Here is a 14,439-nt window from a genome sequence, read left to right as displayed (position 1 = left end):
ACGCTGGAAGGGTTCAAGTTAGTGCGTTTTTGTAGTTGGATCTAACTTAAAAACGGGGGATCCCCTTTTCCGTCACAAGATCCACCCTCCCCTCCCTAACCCATCCCTCCCCGGCCAAAAAAGGGAAGGAAATAGGTTAATACAAATTGACAGAAATAACGAAAAAAAAAATTCCCTGAGGCTTCAAGGACACGTTATTGAAAAAGCATCAGTCAATACCTTCTCTCAGAAGAACGTAGGCCCTATAATAGCGAAATAACATTTAAATCAACGACAACTTTTTTATGTTATATACATAAATGAATGAATATAGAAATACCTATAACAGAATACGCACATTTACTATATATGTAATTTACAATTTATTCCGTTCATTGATGTTTGTATTATTCATTTGTTCCGTTCATATTCTTATTCGAATCATAACTTTCGTTAATGACATCTTGTTCAGTGATTGGTCTAGATCAAAAAAAAAAAAAAAAATGGACCAAACATAACATTGCTGTGTTGACGACAACATGCAGATGGAGCATAATGTGTTATACCGTGACGTAACATTTGTGGTATAGTGCGCTATACGAATTATACAAAATGAACATTTACATTTCAACAAGGTTACTATTTTATTAAGATTCATTGGAAGGATAATAAAGAATTATATCAAGCATCGCTCCAAGCCACCAGTGAAAATTTAGGCCTACTTCTTTTTCCGGGCTGTGTTCCTTGGACGCTTTTGTGGAGAAAAAAAAAATATTGCTATTCCTGATTTTCCGGAATCCATAATATCAACTAGAGTGTATAGTTTATTTGTTAAATTTATTTATATTTGTATTTAGAGAACTTATACATTTATTAGTGATGTATTATATTTGCCCAAGGCAGATCCAAAACTTGTTGGAGCTAATCTTATACATATGTATGTCTCTATGAGTGTTTACATTAATGTCTTCATGTATGTTCCTTAAAATATGAAATCTACAAGGTTTTTATATCCTTTTGTTTCCATCCAGGGTGCCATGATGAACTCAACTCGAAAGTGCGGCAGGCTCCCGCCGCTGCTCGAAAAGGAGATGTTGTTCCTCGAGATTCACAGCTACGTGCTCGGGACCCTGTTCAACCTGCTTGGTGTCACGGCTGTATTCTTCCTCTACCGCCTTGTCAAGATGAGAGGTCAGCCTTTCATTATATGCATCAACGCTCTGCTGATCGTGATGGCCATCCTACGCTACTTATACCTCGCTATCGACCCTTACAACATGAAGATGCTCTTTCATTTCCTGGTGGTACAGGTTCTCGAGGACCTGGCGATTCCGTGTTTGACGTCGGCCTTTGCCATGGTGCAGTGTGCCCTCTTTCAATTGTGCAAGGTGAGGCGACTCAGCCCGGTCTTGCAGAAGCCGTGTGTCCTCGCCACGATCGTAGCCGTCCACTTTTCCTTCGTCCTAGTCAGCGACGGCCTCATCATCATCGACGCGGTGGGCTGCTGGCCGCTGATCCTGTGCCAGGTGGTGACGCAACTCTGGGGGCTTTTCCTCTGCGTGAGTGTCATGGTGGTGACGCTGAAACTAGTGGTGACGGACAAGCGCGTGAAGCGGACACTGCGCGGATCGATGCGCTCGACCAATAGAAACGCGAATGTTGCGCATGACGTAACAGAGGAAACACAACCTGCGCGCTCTAATGCCAATCCACCTGCAAACGTGGAGCTGCAACGGACAAATCCAGACGACGTTGTAATAGAAATGGCGGGAGACCGGAGAAACACAGACGTTAACGCCAATAAGGTGAATACCCTACCGTCTCAGCGGAGGAAAAAGGACCACCTGAGAAAGATCAAGATCATTTGTGTATCGGCGAGCTTAACTGGTCTATTGTGCTTCGCGGTATCGCTCTTGGGTGTCATGTATGTAGTGAATCCTGTTCGGGACTATCATATTGGTCCAATCCCATGGCTGTGCTACCAAACAGTCCAAAGGTGAGTTTATGACGAATTCAGGGTATCATGTAAATAATATTTTTCCATGACATTTGCACCTGCGACAACTATTGCTCCCATGAAATATCTGCTCGCTAAACCAAACATAATCTCCACCCACAAACATAACCCTGACTATTATTCTAATCTTCACATTAAAAACTATACCTAAAACCCCAATCACAGCCCTTATCTATGATACTCACGTCAAACCCAGCCATGTTCAGAGAGGTTGCACTGCCCTTCATCAATAAGATGCAACCTCCTGCTGGGTTCCACATGCTGGAGAAAGGGACCAATATTTTTACTTGCACAGACACTCTCGCTTTTATTGTACATAAGAGAGACATGTACAACCTTGTCACTTTGGCACCTCCATTGGTACATGACACGATTTTCATCCAGGTATAGCTTCCTTGGAGCTGCGAATGGGATTACTGCAACAAGTAACAAGTAACCCTATAACCGTAAGTTCTTGGAGAAAATAGACAAATTGTTGCAGGAGCGAATGTCGTGTCACCTTCTCACGTGTACATTTGCAAGGGTAGGGCTACACAACGGTTACTTACTCTCTAAAAAAAATCGAGTGAAAATATTCACTCTTAAAAGAGTGAATACATAAAAGAGTGAATTTAGAGTGAAATTGGAGTGAATGTTGAGTGAAAATGTTCGTTTTCACTCGTTTTGGAGTGACCTCAGGCATCTCTCCAAAATCTTCGAGTGATCCTTGAGGTCACTCCAAAATGAGTGAAAATGAACATTTACACTCATAATTCACTCCAATTTCACTCTAAATTCACTCTTTTTTGTATTCACTCTTTTAAGAGTGAATATTTTCACTCGATTTTTTTTTAGAGAGTAAGTCTATGCATGTATTGGTGTTAATTAAACGAAGTTACTGTAGAGATCGCACGTGTTCAATTTCGATTTCAATTTTAATTTCGTGTTCAAGAGCAATTTTACCTCAATGTTCTCTTTAAGTTGCAAAAATTACGGAATGTTAAGTATTTGAGTTCTAGAAGCGCACAGATGAAATTTAAACAAACTTGACCTGGCTTGCCAAGACTTGATTTAGCAGCAATTAATATTTCGCAGTAGGAATCGACGGCCAAAGTGTGTAGTAATACTCATGCTATTAAAAGCAAACATAAAAGCATTCACATATAAAACAAAGATACCATAATCATGTATGATTATTATGTTCCCTCTATCTTTCCAGACTTGTTGAACTTATCTTCGGATTCATCTTGCTCTACATCTCATACCAGCGACCCGGGTCCTCTCCAGCGACGAGGACATGATCACAATTCCTTTCTAGATTCATGATTTTAATGAACAAGGGTATGCATGCAGAGGATTCTTCCAATAAACTGAGGTTCTGAGCAGGGATAACCTCGTTAAGTCGCAGAAGGAGTGCATGTCATTGCTGTTTTCGTTGTCACTTCCCATGTGTGGCAATGTCTTCTTTGCAAACATTCATCTTTCCGAACCTTTTTGCAGTTGATCTTTGTTGCATCTATTGACGTTGCTTTGTTTCGATGCGTGTTTTCGCTTCATCTTCTTTTTGTCTCCCTTCGGCTCTGTCTGTAACTCACGGTACTGATTCTACCCTAAAGGAATCGAATCAAGTTTTTTTTTTTTCAATCTGCTAATATTACTTGCAGAATTAAGTGATGAAAATACACGTAGCTTTATCATTTTCATATTCCTATGTATCATTTCCAAAAATCCTATATTGACTTTTCAATGCAATGCAAGAAACGAGAAATGAACAATTCATATTCAGCCTCTGATGTGTCAAAATAGTTCAAAGCTCGAGATATCTGTTTTGTTCAGATGCTAAGTTATCAATATCTGTTATGTGTTAAATGATGTCTAATTGAGAGGAAATAAAATTTGCTGTTTCGGTTTTGTTGAACTATGACTTTAACATGTTGTTACGTAGGGAATTTTGTGGAGTGCTAATTTCGTGCAATCAAGCGTGCTTTCAACAATTTATATACCAAACATTTTTTTTTCTTTCAATGACTGATTTGTAGAAAAATCAATTTAAGTAGCACTTTAAAGTAGCACTGCCTGCTGCGCTTCCATCTGGAAGCAGAATGAACTCTAAGACGTTTTAGTGTGAATTATAATTATGCCCTTTCTATAACCCTTGACTAGTTATAAGCACACCATAGGCCTAAAGAGAAAATGATAATCAAACCAAAGGATTTCTTCTTTAAATTCCATGAAAGAGTTGTACGCCTCCATGTTTGACATATATCATAATTATAGTCAGTATAAATAGTCGTGATGAAGACAATCCCTTCTGATCTTGGTTTAGAACTTAAAACAAAGTTTGAAGTGAAACAAGTACACTACGGTCATAATCACTCGACCCAGACAGTCACTGCGATGTGTTTACATGGAGTGATATACGAAACTTTGTGCATTTCCAAAGACTCCTATTTTAGACTGCTTCTAAAAGTCGACTTTAACATCTTCACATCTGTTTTTCTCAAGTCAGCGTTCTTGTTTTTCCAACTGTCCAAGGTTTGGAGATGAAGCAACTTTTGACCCTGTGAAGTCTATATCCCAAATAACCATCCATTCTTACATTTCTTCAAAGAACCAAGAACTTAATTACTGTGCTTGGAAACGAGAATAGATCAGAATCTGTTTTTGCTATATAAAATATCATATTTCGCCATCATGTCTAACAACTTTTTACACACCAGTTTGGATGCAAACGATTCTCATATATCTTTATCATTATTCCTGTAAGACCATCATTACCATCCTCGTCTTAGCAGATATTACTGGTATAATTTCATAATTGATTTATTGACTATCACCTTCATGTCCTTGTAATTGTTCTTGGCAATATCGTTGTACCATCATTGTTGTCAGCATGATGATTTTGTGGTAATGACAAGAATGAAAATATTGATGAATAGTGGCAGTGATAACTATATTTATCATCACTGGAGTAATCATCTCCTTTTTTCATTATTTATTTTACGTAATTTACCATTCATATATTGCAAATTATACAGGTATATAAAGTGATCTAATCCCTGATGACTTCAACATTCGTCTTTGGTTCTAATAACTTTCAGACCATTCATTGCACATTATATCATAGGACAAAATTTTGCCAGGGATAAAAAGAACTAGATGTGTACTATTGATGTTTGATACTCATGAAAACGGCATCTACAATGTATATATTGTTTTGCATTGTATTTTAAATTATTGTATTGTGTATCAGCAGATTTCTTTTTTTTTTTCTGAACACTTGCTGTCGTTGTAGATACTTATGTGTTATGCTGACTCCATCTGGATAAATACAAAACACTGTAGCAATAAGATTCCTTGTATATTAGTTGTTTATTTATTACTTTGTTTGTATCGATAGCAGGAATAAAACCAAGCCAGTCGAAACACTGTGGTTTGATTTGATTTGATTTATTTGATTTGATTTCTGCATCTTTCACAAAATAAGTGTAACATTACAAGGAAATCTTCCAGTTATTATACACTGAAAGTTATTATGTGTATAATCATACAATACAAGACACTATTAATGGTACGATTGCAAAATTATCAATTATTAGATCGAATTATGCCACAGAAATAGTTTCCACCGTACCAAGTGCCTAAAGTTGACTGTCGCAGACGTTGCCCCACTTTATTTACTAAAGAACGCCAATGTCTCAGTCCTCTCAGGGTGCAATCTCGCACTATGTTTAAGGGATTCAGGCAGACAACCAGTGTGGCAGGTTTGTCTGATTTCGACAAAGCCAAGACAGTTACTTTATTTCAGAGGTTTTTCCCTAGAAGTTATACTTATTCATAACCACACATATACAAATCATGTTGTTATGTCATCATCTTACAAGTCGACACTATTCTTTACGCAAAAGGAAGACCTATTACTAACCTGGTTTGAGGCGATCAGTTTGTATTTCCCCCTGAAATTCATCGATGTCAGGTCAGTATACATGGACTATAGTAATCACATGGAAGGTAAATAATCATGCAGTTGTGCTTTATTCTGATTTATTTAAAGGGATAGTACAGTTTTGGTTGAGATGAGAATTAGGCTTTTCAATTTCCACAAGATACCAAGAAAACACTTATGATATAGTACAGAGCCTGCCATTTTAAGAGGAATTCAAAGTTTATTTGATGAAAATCGGGTTTGGAATAACTGAAACATCCAAAAACAAAGTAAAACAAAGCAATCATTACAAAGTGTGGGTCCCACACTTTACTAGAATCATTCTTTTTTGGATATCTCAGCCATTTCAAAACCAATTTTTATCAAATAAACGTTGAATTCCTCATAAAATTGCATGCTCTTTCATATTTTCTCTCTATCTCACCTAAAAATGTTAGAAACCGGAAATTTGGGTCTCAACCACAACTGTACGATCCCTTTAATGTCATAAACACATGGATCACTGTAGAATTGCAAGGTGATGATATAACTTCATTCGCTTTTCATATGACATTGTGCTTACGGGTAATATCAATTTTTTGAGAGCATCAACAACCATTCAATCTCAGTTTCAATTCAATTCAAGTAAAATTCTGTTTACATTATCACATTTCCAATATCATTGTGTCCAATATCTCGTTTCAGGTCTTATTTTGATGAAACATCTTCCATTTTTCATGTTTTCCCTTAAGATGAAAGAAAAAGAGAAGATCTTCTGAACCAAAGCCACAATGATTTGAGTTCTGAAGGTCAGTCCGCCCCATATTTTGCTGCCAGATTCAATCACTGAAAGACGAAGACTTAATAGCTTTCCACTCTATTGCACGCGTTGAACTGCACGGTGATTAGATAATGGGTTGACGTCAACAGGTACGGTCAATATTGGTAAATGATGCAGGCTACCCTTACACCGCGACCTCAATTAAGTCAGTAATATCATACTCCTCTACCCCATCTGATGCTTCGCAAAACCTGTAGGGCTGCTAGGATACCATGTGATTATATTTATTCTATCACTGGTGGACACTTTTTCTTTTTAGCAAATTGATCAAAATGCGTCCATGGCAAGGTGAAGGCGAATGGACGATTTATTTTCATGGGATTCAGTTTGAACGAGGCTAAAAAAAAAATCAGAGAAGGTTAATCAGTGCTTGCATTGAATACGATCAATCTCTTATTGATAAGGCCATATGTATTACGGTAAGTAGACCTAATCTATAATTAAGATATGCATCAATCAATTTCTATCTCCTTCTTTGTTCTTTCTTAGGGGGAGTCAACGAATGAAGAGTGCCCATCAATTCATTTTTTTTTTCGCACACAAACGTACGCATACACACACACATACGCACACACACGCACTCATGTCTGTGCAAGCAAAGCCATTCTACGTGGTCAAGGCTGTCAACAAGGTATATTATGGAGTGAAAAACGTAAAACACAAAGTCAAATAACGCACTGTATAAATACTGGCAAAATATGCAAAGGGGCACACATAATTTTTGACATTTCTTTTGAGACAATACAATTGCCTAACTGTGCATGGTAGAATTTTATCCTCAAATGAGTTCTTCCCAACGTCCATACTGATTTAAAGGAGACCTCCGGAAGATTTTCAGACTTTTACATTTGAACAACTATAAATTAGTTATACCGAGTACAGTTTCAGAATTTATAATGATTAGGTTGGTGAATAACAATGTTTTCAAAATTTACAACAAATTGCAGTGAACGAGGATGATGACATGGCAGCCTCACAATAAGAATGCACGAGTTGGGGCTCAAGGAAGCAGAACAAAAGAAGAAGGCATGCATAGATTCTTCGCAGGTGAACTTGTTGAGCAAATGGTATTGTAATGGAATTACACTGCTACATTCCTGAAATATGTGAGGCTCTATGTCATCAACACTGTTCAGTGTAATTTGTTCAAGATTTCCAGAGTATTGTTTCTCTGCTCAAGGAGCACAATAAATTTGACAAGTCTATACGTGGAGCTGTCAAATTATGAAAATCGTTGGGAATGCCCCTTAAGGGATTAAAAAACAGCACACTGATCACTGGAGACGAATTAGGATGTAAAGTGGAAATTCAATTGCGCTTTCAAGCATTCAATCTTATTTCAATTTCAATTTTATTTTCGTATTTCTCGATGGAAAATACATAAAATATAACAAAATGTAATAATACAGAATGTCCAGCTTGGATATATACAAAAAAAGAAAGAAATAGAAATACAAACATAGTACATAGCGATCGATGTGTCATTTTCAATCAAAGTAAAAGAATGCTATAGAGAAACACGTTGGAGCCTACTAAAAGTAAAGCTTGTTGAGTGTAGACCCCAACAAAAGCCTAGTGTGGAGAACAAGATGAGGAGCACGGGTACAACTAAAGACCAAACTAAAGTATAAACAAGAGAGAATGACTATTAATACTCGGGGGTACAGAAGATTCTTCTCACATAATTTCATGTGTATGATAAAATGAGAACAAGTAACCACACACTGCACAATAGCAGTTGCTTGAATAGCAAATTTGGCATGGGAGTGATAATGTGAATGCGACATAATTTTAGGGTTTAAACATTCCGGCTTCCATTGACACGGGGAAAGAGTCACAAAATGGAAGACATGAATCAACAATTCTTATATGTGATATACCAGCCTGCTGCAATGCGGCATGAAAAAGGAAAGAAAGAAGGGGAAGCTGCATATGACGCTATGCGACGCGACAGAAGGTTTTTACTAGAAGTGGAGGAAAACACCAATGTGCAGAAATTTGAGAGAGCATGCAACTTACCCGGAGGTGTTAATCTAACACCATAAATGAGCAGGGGAAATTTAACACCAGCTCGGTGTTTCATATTTAACACTGGACTTTTTGCAGTGTTGGTGTGGGTGTGTATATGAGACTAAACAACAAATAATAGAAAAAGGTGCATGAATCTGAGTATATGCAGAATGTGTGTGTGAATGGGTAGAAGGGAAGGATGAGTGTGTGTGTAGGGGGGGGGGGGGGGGGCGAGGAGATGACAACGAAATCCAAAGCTATATAGCGATGAGGGAGTGGGGAGTAAAAGTTAATGTAGTATGTGTGTGGGTGTGTGTGCGTGTATGTGTTTGTTTATACACACGCCACCTGTGCACGTGAAACCACATAAATGTATACGATATCCTACTACCAGGTAACGGTCAAACATCGGTACAACAAACAAAATTATTTCTGAAAGCAAGAGATTATCAAGCAAATGGGTGAAGATATGAGACATGAGTTTTCCTTCAATTTGTCTGCCCTCTGCAGAAATGAAATTTATGAGTTATCTACATTTTATTTAAGAGATTATTATCAAGAATATTTCTGTTGACCAAAATCCCCTGCATGCTTCCCAACAAACAGCACACGAAACACCGCGTGTGATTAACATAATTCAAATAACTGTCAGCCAGGAAAATACTAATCCTCGATCATCACTCTTTTGGGCTACGCCACTGTTTTTGATCTTGTTCCAAAATGAATACTGCTTCATAACTTTTGAACAGATTGTCCGATTTTGCTCAAACTCTCACTGATGTGTTCTACTAATATTGCAGCATTCACTCAACCCACATGTCTTTGAAGGTGAACTTGTCCTTTAAGCAGGAGAAACAAGGTGCAGACAAAGAAAAAAAAATAATACAGCAGATTTGTATTACAGTATCATTATTGAACAAATATGTGACGGAATAAGATCTGAATATACTTTTACGATACTCAACAATAACAGATACATGACCACAAAAGATAAAAATCACGTACATAAGCGAATAAGAATTTTAGTACAAATATAAATTTTACGCATGAGTGAACACATTCGTGTCTGTCTTCCAAGGCACAAAAGTAAAATAAGAATTTCACATGTAGTGATTCATTTGCAAATGCCCTTCAAGATAGCAATGATAACAAAAGACAAATTCAACATAATGAAAGACATAAATGAATAACAAAAATAGGTTTTCGTACTATTGTATCTCTTTACATCCTCAAACAAGAACAAAGTCGGAAACTTCAAAAGAAGGAAAGTAAGAATTTTCTGTCAACTCAAATTCAAATGTCATACGGAGTAAGATGGAAATGGCGTAAAATGGACAGTTTTATTTCATTCTATGATTTAAGGATTGAAGAATTCATGAGATAAATTCAAGGACCAGTTATCATTTTCAATGTGCTTAACTCAAAATAACATTTCAAATTTATACAATTTTTGTCAATATTGCCTCTTCTGTAATGTCAGCTGTACTTGGATTTGACAGAAGATTCTTCTTTTTCTCCGTTATTTTTCTGTTTTTTTAATCTTTGGGGCCACAAAGACATTATAGAGATCATTGGGTGAATTCATTTTCCAAATTAATTTGTGCAGTGTACATCTATAACCATCATTCAAACCACAGCTCAGATTGTTTCCACGCTGGAACTCTCATGCAAAAGAACTAACTGAACAGAAAATATTTTTTTTTCTTTTTCATCATTTTCCTCCTTATATCCCGTGAAAACTTTCAGTACAGTGAATAGAGTATGTACTTACGTAATCAGTCTAACCTGTGTATGTCGACCACTCACTTGACACACAAAAGATGGTCTTTACAGTCAGGTGGCCACTACAGATACTTAATTCCATCATATGGAATAATAATGAATATTTGCCGCAGTCATCATTCTGTCTCGTAAATGTAATATTTCAGAGAACTTGACATTTTTCAAAACCTAATTGTATTATTAGAAAATAAATGAGAGAGAAAAACTGAGTATATGTATCACTTTTAGTTTCACTGTAGATTAATGGCTGGCCTGAAATACGCACGGCCTTGATTTGATATGATAGTACCGGTAATCAATTAATGCTTGTAATCAATTAATACCGGTAGTCAATTAATACAGGGCTCAATTTGGAGTCTGTTACTTAAATACACATATTCAGTTATTGTCCATGGGGTAACAAGTATGTGTTTTGCTGACTGCGTTAGAAAGATACCCAGTATACGAGATATTTAAGAACATATTACCTTGGGAGTGTGTAATGGGTTCCGTAAACGGTAAAGCAGGATGGGATTTTACGGCATAGATTATTGGTTTCCAATGCAGTAATCCGAGAAAAAACAAAAACGTATTTTTGTTTTCTAAAGGATGAAGCTCCACAGCATTCCTTCAAACATGTTTTACATTTTTATATATTTCTATTTTCAACAAAGAATATATGAGTGTACAAAACATAATATATCATGTTAAAACATGAAATATAGCTATCTTAATTTATCGAACTATTATACAGACACACGATAAATTGTGAAGCCTATAGATGCATAATATTTACTGAAACATGTGTAATGTCATGTCATGCCATGTTAGCTTAGAACTGACTAGGACCAGCTTTGATACGTTGTACTTTTCGAGAGGGAATTTATTTTGTATATAAGACAGTTGACAAGGTTTAAAACGTGTGCATTAAACATGATAATGTTTCTCACAAAATTCTTCTACGTAAATATCACTATTAAAAAGCAAAGTATAAGACTCTCGCCTATTCATTATTACTAAGAATGCAGCAGTTGACAAACATTTGCCTTTTAAAAACTTTTATCTTAATATTACAAGATTGATCAGAACTATAAAAAAATCAACAACAACATTGAACTGGACAGAAGAGCGGTTGTAGATCAGTAGATAAGACTAGGGATATTAATCACGAGGTCGCTGGTTCGAATCCCCTGGATACAGCGGATGTTACCCCAGGCAAGACAATCCATCAGTACAGTAAAGCGGAAAGCCCTTCCACCTCCACCGCCCCCCCCCCCCCCCAATGTTCTTGTCCTACGCTGGCCACAAACGAAACACAAAGTAGAGTAATAGATTGATATCAATATGTTTCCTACATGGACGTAACATTGTCCGTTAGATAAATGATGCAGGAAGACGCTCATCATGAATAATATGCTGAAGACTTTATAAGTAAGGTAGATTTTTCATTCACGTCCAATTTGCATTTCACATTTTCAGCGTGATTTATACAGGTCATTTGTCATGTCATGTCGTGTTAGCTTCAGAACTGACTCGACTGAGCTGTGATACATTAAACTATTAGAGATGGAAATTTACACACCTCAGACAGTAACTATATTGACAAGGTTTAAAACGTGTGAAATGAGCATTATATGTTTCTCTAACTATTCTACCACGTATAAGCATCAGTAAGCAAAGTATAAGACTCTCGCCTATACATTATTACTATAAATGCAGTTGACAAACATTTTTAATACTTTTATCTGAATCTTTAAAAAATAGATCAGAACTAAAATAAAAACAATAACAGTGAACTTGGCAGTGGAGTAGTTGTAGCTCAGTGGATAATACAGGCATAATTTACCATTTGCAGATGAAACAAAAACCCAGCTTTAGTGCTTCAAAATAGTTCTAAAATGTGAGTTAGGGATAGAAACAACCAATGCATAAATTTGAATGACTATGATTAATGTTAATATATTGTTTAATATATACAAAATGTGAGCAATAGTTATAATGAAAATGCTTCCAGACTAACTTAAACCGTCTATATAGTGATGGTTAAGTTTTAAAAGATAGCGATATCTCCTAACAGTTTATTGTTTAGGCTTTATTGCAGATTTTTTACGAGGTAGGATGCTTTGTGATACAACTGACCTACACATCAAATGTAACACTCAAACATTTCTCAAATCATATCTCCCAATGGTAGACTGTACCTTTAATCAAGAGTTTTCTTTGACCGAGTCCCCTTGATACAGCGGGTGTTACCCTAGGCAAGGTAATCCATCAGTAAAGCCAAGCGGAAAACCCTTCCAACTCCCCCCCCCCCCCACCCATATTCTTGTCTTACGCGTGCCACAAACGAAACACAAAGTAGAGTAATAGATCGCTATCCAATGTTTTCTGTATGGATATAACAGTCATTGTCCGTTAGATAAATGATGCGGGAATTTTCAGTCCTCAATACATCATATTCAATGTGTTCAAAAGAGATTAACAATCCCTTTATGATCTTGTTGGCCCAACAATGTGTGAATTGGCTGGATGAGACTCTTTGTCTGCCGACATTGTAAGTTCTCATCTCCTGCTTGTAATGTGCGCCTTGAAGTTTTCTCCTGTCTCTCTCGAGCGGACAACACCAAGTGGTATATCTTTCTAATTTTTTAGAATTTGTAAACTCGTCCTGAATATTATGGTGAAGACTTTATAAATGAAGCAGAATTTTTCATTCACGTAATTCTAATTGCATTTCATATTTTCTGCGTGATACAGGTCATTGTATAACTAGAATTAATTCTCTAGATTCTCAGATTATTCATTTTTATCTCACCTCATCTTCAAGTAGTAATACACGAAGAGTTTGATCGAAAAAAACGGATTAAGCGCCATTTATAAACATTCTAAAGCAAGTCCATCATCGGATAGAGCAAAACAATCTTTCCGATGATACCTTTACTTCTTTTAAAACGCCTAATATAATTATTCCAGAAGTTATGATTAATGATATCCTATATTTTCGTTTTATTTTCCTTGTTTTTTTAAGCAGTTTTGATCGCAAATAATATCTCAGATGGCAAAAAGGAGCACATTCGCTTTGCAATTACACTTTTTATGTAAACAGTAAGATCAGATAAACAGACGAAGGATTCATGAAATATAAGAAATCATGTCTAAAGGGAAAGTTTTGTGTAGATTTTCCTTTGCAGCAACGAAACAGCTTCACATTCTTAAAATGAAATTTTTAAAATCATGTAGTAAACTTTGCACCAAACTATTGTACAGTTTTGATTACTTTTTTTCTAGTGTTCGTGGGTTTTTTTGCAAATAGAATAGAGGAATCAATAACATATCAAAATATCAGATGTCAAATATAAAATTATTACACATCACATCAAAGAGTTTTTGTGTAATCGCCTTTCCAGGTCTTTTCCCTCGCTGCTTGAGACAAGATGGCGGATGCAGTTGGCTACCAAGGCAGCGGTGAGATTTTTGTCAGCCATGCTAATTTGACGAAATCTAATAATTCCAGTCTCGCCCCCAGTGATATATGTTTGGCTGGAGCGTATTGCGCTGTATTTGTTCTTGGGGTTGCAGGGAACACCGTGACGTTACTGGCTATCGCACTGTCGAGGAAACTCCAGACTAGAACCTCCATCCTCATCATCAGCCTCAGCCTGAGTGATCTACTGGTGTCCACTGTTCAGCCGATTCAGGTCAACATGTTGCTAAGAAGAATTAACTTGCCACTTCATGATGCGATTTGCCAACTGACAGCTGCTCTTGACATAATTTCTATCGGGAGCAGCATCATTACCGTCGCCTTGATCGCTGTCAATCGCTGCGTGCTCATTATCAAGCCACTACAGACATTTAACCGCATCTTTTCGGCCAGACACCTCGTTGCTATGTCCCTTTCCTGGAGGGACCCGCTCTGCACCGAGT

General features: G+C 36.8%; 1 protein-coding gene across 1 annotated transcript; it reads left to right on the top strand.

The window, feature by feature from the left end:
- The first annotated feature begins 1,019 nt into the window (after positions 1-1,019).
- LOC139724396 (uncharacterized) lies at positions 1,020-3,276 on the top strand. The gene is made up of 3 exons (XM_071635540.1): positions 1,020-1,614; positions 1,726-1,975; positions 3,195-3,276. Exons 1-3 carry the CDS (start codon positions 1,020-1,022, stop codon positions 3,274-3,276), a joined length of 927 nt encoding a protein of 308 aa, XP_071491641.1.
- The last annotated feature ends 11,163 nt before the right edge of the window (positions 3,277-14,439 follow it).

The sequence above is a fragment of the Diadema antillarum genome, unplaced genomic scaffold (genome assembly GCF_040938485.1).
Source record: "Diadema antillarum isolate AM-2024a unplaced genomic scaffold, OU_Dant_1.0 scf00000212, whole genome shotgun sequence".
Taxonomy (NCBI): Eukaryota; Metazoa; Echinodermata; class Echinoidea; order Diadematoida; family Diadematidae; genus Diadema; species Diadema antillarum.
Note: the sequence above shows the minus strand (reverse complement) of the source record. Positions and strands in the feature narration are given on the sequence as shown.

What these genes read in the sequence shown, in the direction of transcription:
- LOC139724396 (XM_071635540.1), top strand. Translation starts at nt 1,020, where the DNA reads ATGAACTCAACTCGAAAGTGCGGCAGGCTCCCGCCGCTGCTCGAAAAG. An exon ending in GACACTGCGCGGATCGATGC is followed by an intron (nt 1,615 to 1,725) that starts GCTCGACCAATA and finishes GGACAAATCCAG; the next exon opens with ACGACGTTGTAATAGAAATG. An exon ending in TGCTACCAAACAGTCCAAAG is followed by an intron (nt 1,976 to 3,194) that starts GTGAGTTTATGA and finishes CTATCTTTCCAG; the next exon opens with ACTTGTTGAACTTATCTTCG.